The sequence below is a fragment of the Apteryx mantelli genome, chromosome 2, assembly GCF_036417845.1.
Source record: "Apteryx mantelli isolate bAptMan1 chromosome 2, bAptMan1.hap1, whole genome shotgun sequence".
NCBI lineage: Eukaryota > Metazoa > Chordata > Aves > Apterygiformes > Apterygidae > Apteryx > Apteryx mantelli.
In genome coordinates this window covers 39708692-39724953 of record NC_089979.1, presented here as the reverse complement: position 1 = coordinate 39724953, position 16262 = coordinate 39708692, and the positions used below count along the sequence as shown (strand labels likewise).

Genomic DNA, 16262 nt, shown 5'->3' with positions numbered 1-16262 from the left:
TCTCAAAGTGAAAGGAGCTGCTGCATGCAATGATGTAACCCGGCACCTTCTTCTGATTCATGGAGAGAAGGGAAGGGATTACTGTCATCTGTGGTCTTTCTCTCCACTTGGTAACAGCACAGTGAACATTTTATTTTCTGTAGAAAATGGTGGTATAGAAAAGAAATCAATAATTTTAACTGTGTTCGGTTTTGCACGCTTTGTCATTTTTCTTTAATGATTCAGTTCTTAAAAAGGCAAAAATATAATTATTTTGACTGAAATCATACCAGTACTTTGGGTATTAATTCTTATGGAAGGTAGGCAACGAAATTAAATGACATGCAGTCATTTGATGTGTCTCAGATTAAGCATAGTCGTTTATTGTATACTCTTCTTATGGAGAGAAAAGTACACAATTACTTAAATAACTGGTTATATTGATGGTAATTCTAAATCTTCTTAGATTTTTCTTCAGTTCTCTATTTTGAGTTACCCTGGGTATGAGTTAATATAAAACACTTAAAAGGACAGATCTTAGAGAATATGCTCAGCCAAAACAGTTGCCCCTTATGCATTTTTCAAATGCTTGGGCTTCAGTGGTCACAGAGACTGAATACCATAGTAGTGAGAAATATTCCTGTCATGTAGCAGGCCCAGAAGGTCTGGCACTCCGCGCTGGCTCTTGCACAGATGCAAAATCCCCAAATGAGGTCCCAGCCTCAGCAAAGCTCCTGGCAGTTCTGCCATTGTCCTCAGTAGCATCGGGATTTCACTTGCTGCGCTGGCCCTTTGCTGCAGAAAATCATCCCATATAAGAACTTAAGTCATTAAACTATTGTGTTAAAGCTTTGTAATCACATTGCTAAATTTTCTTATGCGGATGAGCATCCTGCATTATAAAAGAAAGGATGCATTTGCAGTGTGTGGCTCTACCTCTGGCTATTTTGCATACACAGGCTCATCTGCTGCAACCCAAGACTGAGTTCTTCTGGGAAATGCTGAGCCGTCACTTATCACTTGTCAGGGTGGAAAGCTGTAATTTTGGACCATGGTCTCAACAGCTTTTCTAGCTGCTACTAGAATAATGTTGTTCATAGTGTGGAAAAGTAAAGGGAATGTTACAGTTCATACATACAGCCTTTATTAGTCAGACTTTTTATTTTTTGACAGCAAAGGTAAATTTGAATATATAGTGCTTTACATATAAATAAATGTAGCAGAACAGAATAAAAAGGTGAGGAACCATACGCTTTGACAAGATTAATGGGAATGCAACTGGACTTTATACAAAAACATGTAGGCATAGCTATGTTCACATTAGGAACTTTTCTGAAAAGCAAACAAATGAGTAAAATCACATTGAAGAGCTAAGTCCTGAAATCCTTACTCATCCTTTTTCCATGTGTCCTCAGAATAGCTGACCCTGACAGCTGTGAGCATGGCAAATATTCTGGTGCTCTGAAAACTAGGTTGCCTTTTTGGAACAAAACCATGGGTTCAGACATCCAGATTTTTAAGTTGTAAATACTGAAGATCCTATTCAGAGGCTTGGTCATTGGTTCATTTTTGAGGTTTTTGGCTAACTGAGATAATATATTGTGGTTTATCTGCAAAGATCCTTGTTTCAGTGAAAAAGCTTTGCAAACATGTGGCAGCTTGTCCGTATTTGAATCATGCTGCAATATCATGTCCTAAATCTTTCCTAAGAAAAATCTCTCATTTAGAAAAAGTGAATAAGAAACACAGGACTTAGGGTACAACTCAAGCTGATGGAAATCATTTCCTTGATTTCAGTAATCTTTGGATACCTCTGCTGGAAATAGTCGCGAGGTAGCATTTGCACACTTTCACAGCAAATTTCTCTACCAGACAGTGAAACTTAGGAAATCCCTTATCCTGTATAATGTGTTATGTGCCACATACTCTCTCTACTCCATGGTGTGGTGGTAACATCGTATACCAGAATTAACACCATGCAAAAGGCAATAGCAAATAAAGCTAAAAGATGTGTGGTTAGGGCTGTGGGTGTTGGTGTCTGTACTGTGCGTGACTAGGGGGCTGTGCCCTGCCCATGGGCACACAGACAACTCCTGTTACTGGCAGCCCGATGTATAAGAAGCCTGATGAGAAGGTTTGTGGCATTAGGCTACTGCTGGGACGGGTCTTGCAGGGTCCTGTTTCGTCAGCGGCAGGGTGGTGCCACTAAGCCTGCCCTTCTCTCGGCCACGGCTCCAGGCGCTCGCCCAGTTGAGCAGGCAGGACAGCGGCACTGGGCTGTGTGGGGGGGACCGGCGGGCACCGTGGCGGGGCAAGGGAGGGGAGGGTCAGAGAACGCCTCATGGTTTCAGAGCAAGAACTGACAGGTCTGCATTTATGCACATATGAGTCACCGCTAAAATTATTTGCAGCTGAACGCAGGGACCTGAGGCCAGAGAGCAGCCCACTAACAGGAGGGGTGCAGCTGCTGCCTGCCCGTGCACTGCCCCAGTAGTGCCAGGTCTTTGCCTCTTCTCGCTGAAGCAAAAACTAGGGCTGTTTCCAAGGATAACAGGAGCATTAGCTGACCCTAATGCCTGTGCCAGGAGAACAGACGTATAACCTGGTATCAATGGCTTTTAAAATATCCATGCATTATATTCAAAGAAGGGTTAAAAGTAGCATTTCTTAATTTTGGAGTTATAGCTAGTGCTATAAAACACACTGATTTCTCATATATTTAGCTGCCACTGAGTGACATTTGATGTGAAAGGTGAGAACAGGAGGAAGACAATAATGTTTCACAACTACAGAATACAATTTTAAGGAAAAGAATTACACTTTTGACTAACACATATATTCACTGGTGTATATAATTTAGTGGTACATTACATCCCCCTTTGGACTGCAGCACTGTGATTAGAGGAACAAAAATAGCAAATGTACAGAACTGACAATGATTGATGTAACATAATCAATAAAAAGAACTTCAGCTGTCTCTGCTATATCAAACCAGTAAAGTGCTAAGTTTAAGATCTCAGAAATACTCCTTTAGCTCTTGCAAATTAAGGGCCTAATTTCTTTATGCTTACTTTAGCTGTATCCATATGTAATTCCACTGACTTGCTGGAGGTACACCTGATGATTAATTTTAAGGACACAAGCAACAACCACATTTTTGCTCAAAACTGAGCATTCTGTGTATTCAAGGATATACTATTTAACAGGCTTCTCATCCCTGCCTATTTTTTAAAGATCGTGCAGTGTGCTCTCCCTGGGGGAGAGGGGAAGACCCGGACTCGCACCTAAGAAGAGGACTCTGAAGAGGATGGTCACTCTTCCTGCTGCGTCCCTTCCCTGCCAAGTCCTGGCTGCTCCGGTGGGCCAGGTGCAGCCTGGGCACCGTGGCTTCCATCCCGGTGTCAGCGGGGTGGCTGGGAAGACAGCCAGGGCTGCAACCGAACAAGCAAGTCAGCAGGAACTTGTTGGCTGGGAATCAGTTTGCAGTAGGTTGCAGGTGCAGTCAGAAAAGCTGGGGCTGCTTGGCCTGGGCGGCTGGCAAGGGGCAGCAAGGATGGGAGACCTTTGCCATGGGGCCATCCCCGACTGGGGGGAGAGGGGAGAGGCTCTCGGGGTGCTCCTCTGGCGCAGCCCACCACCTGCCTCCCCCTTCACGGCGCCTCTGCCCACCTTCTCCTTGTTTTGCAACCTGTGCAGACACTGGCCTGTGTGCATGCACAGAGCATACATGTGTTTCTGGGGCTGGATGAGTGTCCCAGATTTGGAGATCTGTGTTGTATCTGTCCACCAACAGACCGGTCCTGGAGCATCGCACTCTGACTCAGATTTATAATTGCCAGGGTTCAGCCCCAGCAAGCCTCTAACTGCTTTTCAACGAGCTCTTCCTCTTTCGCAAAGCCAGCCTCATCCACCCTGCTACTGACTTGTCTTTTGAGGTCTACTAAAAAGCATCTCTGTGGCTCCCTCATAAGGACATTTCATATCCAGCAAAACTGCTGCAAACAAGCAGCATTCCTGGGCAGGGAGTGACGGAGCCAGGACGTGCACAGATGGACTGGGGGCTGGGCCTGGCAGGTCTGAGGCAAGGTGAGGAGGAATCATATCAAAGGGAATACTATTAGAGTGACAGGCCATGCTGAGCAATGAGAGACCAGGATGCTGGTCCATACAGCATCACACTGACTGTAAGTATCTCCCTACAAAATATAGATACGAACCTACTTAAAGTGGATTACAGGGAGATTCAGCCTTGACAGGAAATTACTTTCAGGTTTCCCTGCTTAGTTTAAAATGCAAATACAGATAAAGGCTACAGAGCTTTTCACATCTCTTAGCTCACTGCGGCACTCACTGGGAAGCGCCATCAGGTCACGCTTGCCCCCATCTAGGAGTCTGTGCAGTAGCTCCGATGGCTGTCCCCGATGAGCTGGGTTTTTTCAGTTGCGTTAGTCGGCTGAAGCACAATAGGAGTTTCTCCATCTAAAGTGGGTAGGAAGACAAAAAAAAAACCCTTTAAGCATCTTTCATTTGATACAGAAGTGAAACTTCTTGCTAGCACCAGAACATTTCATCTGCGGTTTTGGCTACAGCTAAATCTTGGCTTCCTTGGTGACTAAGGCCTGCAGCACCACATTACAGACAGCAGTGCGCGTACTAAAGAGAGGTGATGTCCACACAGAGCCTGCAAATGCTCTTACACCTTATCCATGTTTATTGGCGGATCTCAGGATGACTATTGTTGTTGTTGTTATTAAATTGGACCATAGCTTCACCTATTGCTTTGCAAAGATTGCAAGATAAGGGTCCCTGCTTGTCCAATTGCAAGAGATTGCTTCCTGCAAATGTCTGAATATAACAAGTGCTGTTGTGACTCAGCATGCAAGCACTAACCTTGACAGTGCTTGCAAGAATGGGCTTGAAATGAGTCTTGAAGAATACAAAGTTAACAGTAAAGAAAGAAGAGAGTTAAAAGGAAAAAAAACTCCATGTGAGTAGTAATATACTTGAGAGTGAAGAAATCACATCCATCCTGAAAGCCAGCAAGCTATATAAAAATGCTAAATTGCATTTTAGAAATCCTATAATAATATATTTACAATTGGATTTTGAGAACTACTGTTCTAATGAGTGGCAAAACTTCTGAAACGGGCAAAATTTCATATTATCACTATATAAATCCTTATTATTTAGTACTTTTTCATTACATTCAGCTATATGTTTGTTTTTTCAATATATCTGAAAAAAATGCACTTGTTGGAGAGTGGAGAAAAGTTAAGTCCTTACAGAGTCCACTAATGGCTCTTTTGTCTATTATGATGCTGGCCAGGGTTTGGGTGCCCTTCTCCTGGGCCTCTTTCTATCCCACTTTTTTGGGAGGGGGGGCTCAGCTCTCAGAAACTGCCTATTAAAGGTTCAGCAATCTCAGTGCAGTGATTTTATAAGAAAAGTTTTGGCTTACCTAGCTCCTGATTTTAGCACAGGCTTTGCATTAATTGAATTTGCATGATGACTTTTTTTTTCCCAAATGACCGAATGTTTAGGAAAAAACACACCTGACATTTCCTCCTGTTTACATGACAGTTGATAGGATGAATGGTGGGCAAAAGATGTAATGTATAAGAGTAACTTAACCCAGAGCAGGAATCTAATTGCATGCCATACGGCTTCCCCTCAGTGGGGGTAGAACAACCTTGACTCTGTCAAGGTGAAAGGCAAGAATGATTAAATGCTAAGCAGCTTCTCTGTATGGGCAATTCCACATTTAGACACAAGGTCAAAGACAGACATGTTTCATAACTTCTAAAAGTATATGAGTAATTACTGTTTGGAGCTCAGCTCTGGTTCAGATTAGTTTGGCAGTTGTAATCCATTTTTAAGTTGCTAAATATTTTCTAGATTTCTGAGCAGCATTCCCTCCCACCCTCTGCTGCCTCCGAGTTGCTCATTTTATGGAAGATCATTTATAGAGGGCAGAGACTACTCAGTTAGTTTTCCTGTGATACCCAGATGTGCAACAAAAGAACAGGACCCACTGAAAATATGTCACATTGCTTCCAGTTGATCTGTGAACAGTTCACTAGACACCTTCACCTTCCCCAGGTATTTTGCTGCCTGCACTCTTCCAAGATTTATGATGTTTTTAATCAGAACAGGGACCTACAGTATAATAAACTGTACAAATATAGCCTGTTAATGGAGAGCTGCAGAATGGAGGTGCGGCAGAATTCACAGTTAAAACTGTTTTCTATAGATAGCTCTTGCTCACTGTTCGCCTACATTGATATCATATGGAGTGCGGAGGAGACAATGAAGTGCTAAAAACTTATTGCTTCTGAGCTGGGAAAGTATTTTGTTATTCAGGTTCTTTTTTCTTTTTTTTTTTTCCTCCCTGGCTTGATTTTCTGTAAAATGAAGGTTGGTCTAGAAATGTCTTGCTTTGTTCTTATGATGATAAACAGGAGAGCAGAACAAACCTGACAAACTGTTTGAGTACATTGTTACACCCTTATGTACCAATGCAATCCAAATTTCAACATGATCTCATCTGGGACCATGAAAGTCAACAAAAGATTTGCCATTGTCTTCAATAGAAGCAAAATCTGGCAATCTGAACTGCATGTGTGAGGGAAAATAATGAACAGCTCCACACATCCATGCTGCAGAGAAGTCATGCTTCCCTCTGCCAGTATATTTTCTCAGTTTATCTGTAATATTATGCCATGTATTATATTAAAATTACACTACTGTATACTTTTTTAATGTCATGTTTGATCTGGAACTCTAATAAATGTCATATTCTTAATGTAATGATGCAAATATTAGATATATTTTGGAAATTGATCATGCATTGTACATTAGGCTTCAGTCCTTCTATGATTCAAATCAATAGTCATGAAAAGAAATCACTGTAATCTAAGTGCAGGCCAGATCTTGCAAATCTTTCTGTTGATGATACTACCCATGGAAGTAAATGCTGTAAAATGAATCCCATGCAGACAGATATTCAACAAGTTGAGCACTGAACTAGTCAAATATATTTCAATAAAACTTTCATCTAGAGAAATATGCCATTCCAGCAGAACAGAAGCCTTTCAAGTGATTGTGCTGATTTCAGTGGCAGCTCTCTCTGTTTTCACATTTTAGGGAATGTAACATTGAATGTTTTGCTTCACATTTCTTTTTTTACTAAGAAGTACGTTTTGTAGTATGTTGATTTGAGGAATGAAATCAACTGTGTAACAAACACCTGGATTTTGTTAAAGAGAAGCGTGAGGGGGTCTGAAAATTAGCACTGCTGCACCAATTCACAAGGTGAAGTCTAAATCTCCGAACTCCCACAACATGCATATTCCTTTTCCCATGTAGCATGACTGGCTCCCAGCAGCTCCCACCGAGTGTGGCAAGAACTGGTGGAGACTTGTTCGCAGAGGTTGTTAACATCAGGAATTATGACATTTCATCAATATTGCATTCTTCAGAAAGGCAATAACTGACTACAAAACATTGGCCTTAGTTTGAGAATTTATGTTTTATTCTTAGTAAAAAGAGTTCTGACTAGCAATAATATATATACTGGGGACAGCAGGAAGCACAGAAATTAATTACCAGCTAGACTGCCCAGCCTGTGGGCAAAGGGCATGCAAAGAATTTGGATCCTAATATGATTTCCTCTTCCATAGTGAAGTCTGCTGCAGGAGTGTTTACAGCCTGTTTCTCAATTACCTACAGGAGTATTTCTATTATTTAAATAAAGGCAGCCATGGATATTCATTTGTATGGCACAAAATTTGAAAATGTCTGATGTAAAAGCCTAAATTAGTACCAGTCTATGCCATTCTAACTCAGCTGCATTGTTTTGGCCAGCATCCCTAAATTTTGGGGGATGTGCAGCTTGAGCCTGTAACCATTCATTTTTCTAAATGCAGTGTCTATTTTCCTTTCGGTTGAAGATGCTCACTTTATCTTCCCTCATGAAGATTTTACTTTTATTCCTGATTTGCTATTCTGTTTTCATCTTACTTTAAAATATAGATAGCTCTGATCAACTCAGGCAAGCTGGTTTTGGTTGGTAGGAATATGTAACGAAACTGATGAGAAGGGTGGGAGAGGTACAAATTGCTTGTTTTCTTCAGGCTCTACCTATATACTTAGTATCTCCTTCAAAATATTAAACCATATAATTCCACATTCTATTATTTTTTTAAGCTGGTACTTTTCTGAACATTTTAAATTAAAAAAAAAAGGGTATTGCAGTGATAACTTGGTGGGAGTAAAGGGATGGGAAGGTGGCCTAAAATTACTGAGCTCACGTCAATAAATACCGCTGGTGGTAGAAGGAGGGAGCAAACTTTTTCTTGGCACTGGGGAATTTTGTAGTGGGTTTTGAGAGAGAGGAAAATGTCAAATTACAAGAAAGGCAGAGAAATGTTGAATTAAGAAATTCTTATCCTTCAAAGTTCATTCTTCATATTTCAAACTTGACTTTGGTGTCAGAGACCCATAAATAGCAAAAACTATTTTAAATTTGCACTTCCCAGGGGCCTACTATCTTACAATACATTGCACTTATTTCAAATAATGTATTGCGCTCATAAAGCTTTCACTGATATTTTTTGTTGCCTTTGCACAGACTGACCATGTATGATCAATTCCTAAAATGACTGTACTTTGCCTTGATACATCTCTAGGCAAAACCAATTTAAAAACACCACCACACGTTGGCATATCAGTTACATAAATAGCATTTGTTTCAACTACTACAAGCATTTTGTTACATATTTATGGAAGGGTAAATTTGTGTGAAAAGGGGAAAAAAAAATCTTCCTGCTAGGGGAACATGACATTTGCAATCTGGCGGTGCTAATTTAAGTATAATAAAACGTAAGAATATAACAGCCTAAGATCTTCCATAACAATGGAAAATAGAAAGGGCGAGCTGACTGCTTAGGTCCTTTCTCCTAAAAAAAGCATAATGCTAATCACAGTTAATACAAATTTGCAACTGAAAAGTGGCATAGTTCTTATCCAGATGCCTGCACCTCTCAGCCTGTCCTGCAAGTGTGCTACATCTCAAAGTTTTGGGATGCTCCTGCTTCCACTGAAGGTAAAGACAAAACTCTGCCTCACTTCAGCAGACTAGGACAGGTCTCTTTGCTCAATGTAACCCACACTAATGCCAAATTAAGAAATCACCACCATTATCCTTTTGTTTAGCCCTTCATCAATTAAAACCTGTAACTGCAGCCTGGGGACACAGCTAAGCTGAGAAAAGAGGGCTTCCTGCTGCAGCAGGGGGGTCCTGCTCCCTCCACCTCCATGTGCCTGGCCGTGAGCTCTTGCTCCTCTCTTTGAGTTGGCATTAGCAAGTGGCTTGTCCCACAGAGAGGCATAGCAGGGAGTTAAACTGTCAGAAAATGATTCACTTGTTTGGTAGGATTAGTTTTCATCTGGATGTGTCCAGTTTCATCTAGTTGTGTCCAGTTCTGGGCTCCCCAGTACAAGAGAGATATGGCAGTACTGGAGCAAGTCCAGCAAAGGGCTACAAAGATGATTAGGGAACTCTTATGAGGAAAGGCTGAGAGAGCTGGGCCTGTTTAGCCTAGAGAAGAGAAGGCTGAGAGGAGATCTTATCAACGTGTACAGGTATCTGAAGGGAGGGTGTCAAGAGGATGGAGCCAGACTCTTTTCAGCGGTGCCCGGTGACAGGACATGAGGCAACAGGCACAAACTGAAACACAGACAATTCCATCTGAACATGAGGAAAAACTTCTTCACTGTGAGGGTGACAGAACCCTGGAGCAGGTTGCCCCGAGAGGTTGTGGAGTCTCCTTCTCTGGAGATATTCAAAACCCGCCTGGATGCAATCCTGTGCAATGTGCTCTAGGTGACCCTGCTTGAGCAGGGGGGTTGTATTTAGACGATCTCCAGAGGTCCCTTCCAATCTCAACCGTTCTGTGATTCTGTGAATCATATCCACGATCTGGCTCATTGTAAGGCAGCAGGATCGCTACTGCCAGTTCGGAAAAGAAAGCAGCCTGAGGTGGGTTGTGGATGGGAAAAGGACAGGAACATGGCATTTAGCTAGCTCAAGCTTGGATTTAGACTGCCTCAGGTTATTGTGCAACCTTCCTGTTAGAAACTTTGCTTCTTTTCTTGAAGCCCTTTCTTGAATGGATACAGGTGGTCCATTACAGTCAGTGATAAATTTTACATGAGGAAAAATTGAATAATTATACTGATTTGGGCAGATTAGATGTGGCAAGCAACAGCCCAGCCAGAGCCTAATGCACAAGTGTAGGATCTAGGATAAGAATCAATGGGGTGTGAGGGTACGTGTGTGGGGTGAGCGTCTTCTCTGAAGATGAGTGCTGGAACTTTTAATGTTTATGTGCCTAATCAAGAAAATAAGAGACATAGGGGACATTTCAGTGCCATAAGTTTAGTTTTTCATCAATGTGCAACTTGGAAGGTTCACCAGGTCATAATGTTAGCTGGAGTGAATTAGCACGTTTCCACTGATGTCTGGAAGCAACCTCAGTTTTATGAGAAGAACATCTGGCCTACAGGATTTAAAGATTATTTTGAACAGTTTTGCCACACAGTAAGTTCCTAAAATACACACCTCTTTCCATGTCGGTCTTAATTTGCTCCTCCAGATCCTCTGGAGACACACAGAACTCCTGCTCTTCCCCTTCTGGTGCTTTGGGTTTACATTTTCCACAGCAGCAGTTGAAACAGCAGCACAGGCAGCAGCAAAAGTAACAGCCCGTCAACAGGCCACAGACTGCAAACAGGCCCTAGATTAAACAAAGTGGTGAGGAAAACCCCATGAGCAATGAACTTCCTGAAACGCATGACAGTCTGTTACAGCAGAAGGGAGATTGTCAAAGGAACTCAGATTTCCAAGTGCTCTGCAGGCACAATTAGAGCCAGATTTTAGAAGAGTCAACTGCCAGTCAAGTGCCTAAATAAGGGCCAGATCTTGCAGAGTCCTCCTAACCCACCAGCTCCTACTTGACACGCAGGACCATGTTTACAAAGAATTCGACAGCAAGCAGGCCCCCACATGCCAAACTCTTGAAAGTCTGTCTTCAGCTGAAGGCCATCAGAAAAAACTTTCAGGCAGTATGTAAAACCCCACCCACCTTAAAATGACTCATTTCCATCTTAAAAATGACTCATTTGCCCAAGATCTTTTTTGCAAACACTTATTTACTGGCAGATTCTTGTCAATAACAAACCCGAGAGAAAAAGAAGCAAAGACCCAGATGCGTCCCACATAACTTTAGGCATGGAACTAAAGTTTCTAAATTAGGACTGTAGTCTCTGTGGGCTCCCCACATAGTCAGTGGAAAGTTATAAGTCCTTCAGAGAGTGATTCAACCCCGGGAGGATTTGAATTGCCCATTGGAGATGTCTCTCTTTCCCCATTAGCCTATGCAGGATCATGGAGATGAACAACTAAATTAGACTCCTCAGGCTGTGATTGCTTGATCTGGGGACTTTGGCAGCGAAACAGGAACAAGAAGTTCCCATCTTCGTGTCCCTCTGCTTGCTCCTGCCCCAAAGTGCAGCCAGCACAACTGTTTGTGACCAAGACCAGAGACCTGATCCAGATTCAAAAGCTGACAAACTTTTATTCACAGAGCTTTTCTTCATCCAGATCAGTTTGCTGCTGGGTTCACAACACAGCTCCACAAATACTTCTGCTGGGGGCTGTATGCTGTGGTACAGCAATGGGATGGGGAGGCTGGAGAGGGGATTCCTCAGGCTGGCACTACTGCTGGGGCCTCCAAACAGGCAAGACAAGCAGTCCGGCTCCTACCCTGGAGTGCAGGGGTAGAGCCCTGGCTCTACCCAGGACTACAGGAAGAGGTTTGTGGCAAAGGTGAGACATCCACCTTTCTTTTTGCACATATTGGTGTAAGAGCAAAGCTGAGCCAATAAAGTTCCTGAAAGAGGAATCAAAGCTGATATGTGGAATAAATGTGTGTAAGGTCAGCAAAACTTCATGGCAACCAGATATATATGAGTTAACATGAAGGAATAGCCTGGCTTTAGCATTATAGTTACACATACGGACTGCTCTTCAACAAATACAGTTTGATTTAAGGACTCTTGCCAATTATTTGTTATGTTCAGAAGAAAATAAGCTGCTGAAGAAGAAAGAAAGCACAAATGTCTGTGTAAATAACACTCAGTTACATATGCATGTCTCAGGCAACGTTAGCATGGAATAATTAGAGCATCTTTGAAGCTAATAACACTATTTACATGCTTAATATTAACCATTTATGTATTTGCAAGTGCAAAGCCAATGACAATCCATTTTACCCACAGATATATCCAGAGTGAATGAGATTCTTTTAAAAGACAAGGAGGACTCAGACATACTGATTTAAAAGGTTTTTTCTTCTAACTGATATTTAAACCTGTTAGAAATCCAGGAACCCCTAAAATAAGTTATTTGACAGTTTATCATTTATGCAGTAATGGAGAACCCCCCCCCCCCAATTTTCGTTGCGTGAACAAGGGTGGAACAAAAGTGCATAGAGTGAAAAAACCTCTCTGAGCACATCACACAACACTGTCTTATACGTATCAAGATTTCCTGTTTATGATATCATACAGTTGGTGAATCAGGAATCAGATTAGCACTGATGTGATCAGTGTACAGTCTTCATGGTACAGGGAGAACTGCGTTTTGATAAAATAGTTAAATGACCACATGCCACCCCTGTCAGTGGAGAAACATTTAAAACTACAAAGAAGTACCCATTATGCATGTTAGCATGTTCCCAGTTTGATGTGCCTGCTAAGAAGTCCAGTATTGCCCAAAATAATCATTTTCACTTTGCATTTCTCCTTTCGTTTGAGTTTCTTTACATTTAGTGATTCATCTCTTCATGATTGTCAGATTTTCTGAGTATGAGTGTGATAGGGAAGAGGATTTGCCAGAAAGTTCAGTAGCTGAAGAGGAAGAAAACTAGCAAAAGTTGTGGTTGCTATCCTCTTTGAACCAGAATGGGAAAAAAATACAGGTCCAGAGATCATCTGCTGTCAGATTCAGATAGTATTATGACAGCCAGTAAAAACCTGAAACTAACCCAGCATTTATGTGTGAGAAAAAAGAGATGAGGATAGTGAGAGAGATGGGAAGAAGATTGAGTTCAGCTTGACAAAAGCACTTGGTGACCTGTTTATGTTTTGGAGGTGACAAGATTATGGGTTGGGGGAGAGATAGGGAGACCATCTGTGACAAGCTTCAGATGATTCTGTATACACATTTTGGATCTTTTCTTGGATATTTTGCATGGAATTCTGAAAATACAGAAAGCAATGATTAATTTTGCTGGGATATTCAGTTTCGCAGCTAATCTCTTCTCATCGCCAGCATAAAATTCCCTTCAAACAATCCACCCATTCCTCCTTTAGCTGTTTAGGGACTTAGTAGATTCTCTCTGTACTCAGCACTGCTCTTCTTATGAGTCAAAGCTACAGCAGTTATCTCTGTTCCTAATCTTCTAACCGCAGAGGATTTTATACTTCATAGAATCTCCATTAAAAGTTGGTAAGCAGAAGAAATAAAAGCAAAAAATTGGCACTGTTGAAGGGGTCAATACTGTTGCTCTCTGAGCTCTGAGAAAATGCTTCCTGGCATCTGAGCTGGGGCAAAGAGGCTGAAGAAGAGGGTGAACAGACAGCAAAGAAAACAGGGAATGATTCAGCAGCAGAAGAAACCAACTGCAGAAGGGAGTCCAGCTTGCAGCAAGTCAGCTACAGCAGCAGCAAGCAGGCAGCCTTCAGTTTTGGTTTTGAGGATGCAACTGCAACTTTGCAAGTGTAATTTAAGCACCAGTATTTTGTTCATTAGTTTCATTTCCTATTCTGCATTTGAGCGGTTTCCATCTCATACTAACTCAGTATACAAATTATGGCTCCCTAGACCCACAGAACTGCCCAAGTCGGGCTCTGGTGAGAGGGGACTGTGGAGACAGTGAAATACTGGCCTGATTTGTGATGAACATAGGAATCTATACTCAAAAGTCCTCAGATCAAAGTTGTCATAGCATACTTAGTTCACACAATATAGACCATTTTCCTATTTTTTCTAGCACAGTCCTTGCTTTCCTGTGATTTTATTGTTGGAAATAAGCGGGGAAAACATGGATTTTGCACATTTGCAATGCTATTGGCTTGTCACATTTCTGTAACATTTCAGCACTTGCTGAAACACTAGAATTTGACATATGTAAACACCAAAGGACAACAATGACATAAGAGAGCACAGGAACAAAATTCTTTAATTACTAGAGCACTCCATGATGTATTTTTCCTTGAGCAATATGCCAGTTTATGATGCATCATTCTCTTCCTTTCCTGATCTCTTCCTCTACTCCACAGTTCTCACCTTTTCTTCCACTTCCTTTCTCTCACCCCCTCACCAAGCAACAACAGGGCACATATATGACACCATAATCACACAGTGTTATGTATTATTATTGCTTACTTATGCTGTGTGCTATATATAGCAAAGAACATAGCTAAATTTGTACTGTAATAACTTATTAACTGGTTGTCACATAAGTGGGACTTCTTATTTTTGAACAATGAGTCATTTTATTTAGTCATTATTGAAAAGAAAGTCAAAATTAACCTGGAGCACCAGATTCAAATCTAATTAATGTCTGAAAGTGTTACAAAACATGCACTCTGTTTAACTATTTACTAAGTTAAAAAGAAAAAGAAAACATTCTGTATTAGCCCTTTTTCTGAGCTGATGCTACATTCTGCCTCTGTCAATTTTCCAGATATGTTATTGTTTAATTAAGCCTTTAGCAGTGTTTTAGATTCTGATCCTACCATTTGTTAAGCCTGTAAAGAGACCATGTTTTTCAGGGAGCTCTTTGTGGATGTAAAGAGTGCCTGTGTACCATGTGCATTTTAACATTTGAGTTTTAACAGAAAATAGCAGCTTACCTTTGCCCACCAGCTTGAGAGCATGAAGTACGTGTTAACATTTTCTTCACCAAACTGTTCAGCCACATAGAGCCCTAATGATCCATATTTGTCATATATGTTTCTCTTGGACAGATCAGTCAGTGTTGCATGAGCACTGTTGATCTCTTTAAATTTTTCTGCAGCCTCTGGATTGTCAGGATTCTTGTCAGGATGATATTTCAGAGCCAATTTTCTTAAACATGAAAAAAAAACAGAAGGAAGAAACATCTATATATGTTTGTGTATATATATGTATGTATACAGATGCTTACAAAATATTACAAAATATTACAAAATATTTTAGTAGGGACATACTTGCTTTGAACAGTATGTTCAGTCTCTACCTTCTTTTTTCCCAGTTCTAATGTACACAGAGGATTCAGTGGAAGGAAAGTGATGCAAAGCTGAAACAAATAATCTGGTTTGTAAAACAGCCTCGGAGGAGGACTGCATCTTGAGTAGGCAGGTTGTTTTCTGGAGGAACTGTAAATATCCTGCTAAAATAGTTGGCAGCCCTCTATATAAAATTATGGGAATGTCTGTACAGAATAAGACTATCTGCCACTTGCTACTGGCTTTTCGCAGTTTCCTAGAGAAAAGGTCTCGGGAGAGGGCAGGTGCAGCACCAGTAAGTGGGAATGCCCTGCCTGCTTTCACTGGCGACTTCCTATGCCAGACTGCACTCGGTAGCGCCCAGGGTGGCTTCCTCACGGGAATATGTCTCACACTGACATCTGTAACATTGACAGTATAAAAAAAAGAAGCTTTTAATAACATTGCTGCTCATATAAAACTCAATGGCAAAGTCTCATTTAAGCAAGTGTGGTAGACATATAAACCATTAAATAGACCTTTCAGTATATTAAAATGCAGATTTCTCACCTCTCAGTATTTCTGACTCTCTCTTACAAGAAGTACACTGGCCCTTCAAATGTAGAGACTCTGATCCAGCTTTCCTCCCAAGGACTATCAATCCACCCTAGTTCATAAAAGGGAGTTTTGTCAGGCCCACAAATAGAATAATATAGAAAACCATTTTTCTCCTTGCATGGCACTGCCATACTGAAAGTATTTGCGAAACAGGTGTTCCTATTACACTAAAGCCCAGACTTTGTGTATTGATACCTAGTCAGCTACCAAGCTAAGGGAGAAAGCAATGCATGCTAAAAGCATAGATTTTAGCATGATAATAAATTAAGCATATTTGTTGCATTATGTTTACCAACTGATTTGCATCATTTAGTAGCTTTCAGCACAGGAAAGATTTTAAAAGGTCATTTAAA

General features: G+C 41.2%; 1 protein-coding gene across 1 annotated transcript in view; it reads right to left on the bottom strand.

Annotated features, from left to right (window-relative positions):
• Positions 1 to 4363: 4363 nt before the first annotated feature.
• DNAJC5B (DnaJ heat shock protein family (Hsp40) member C5 beta) overlaps positions 4364 to 16262 on the bottom strand; it is a 52599-nt gene continuing 40700 nt past the window's right edge. The window contains exons 2-4 of the mRNA XM_067292336.1: positions 14959 to 15172; positions 10601 to 10775; positions 4364 to 4458 (exon numbers count right to left, since the gene is read on the bottom strand). Coding sequence (XP_067148437.1) covers positions 4364 to 4458; positions 10601 to 10775; positions 14959 to 15172 — 484 coding nt within the window. The remainder of the gene's footprint in view (positions 4459 to 10600; positions 10776 to 14958; positions 15173 to 16262) is intronic.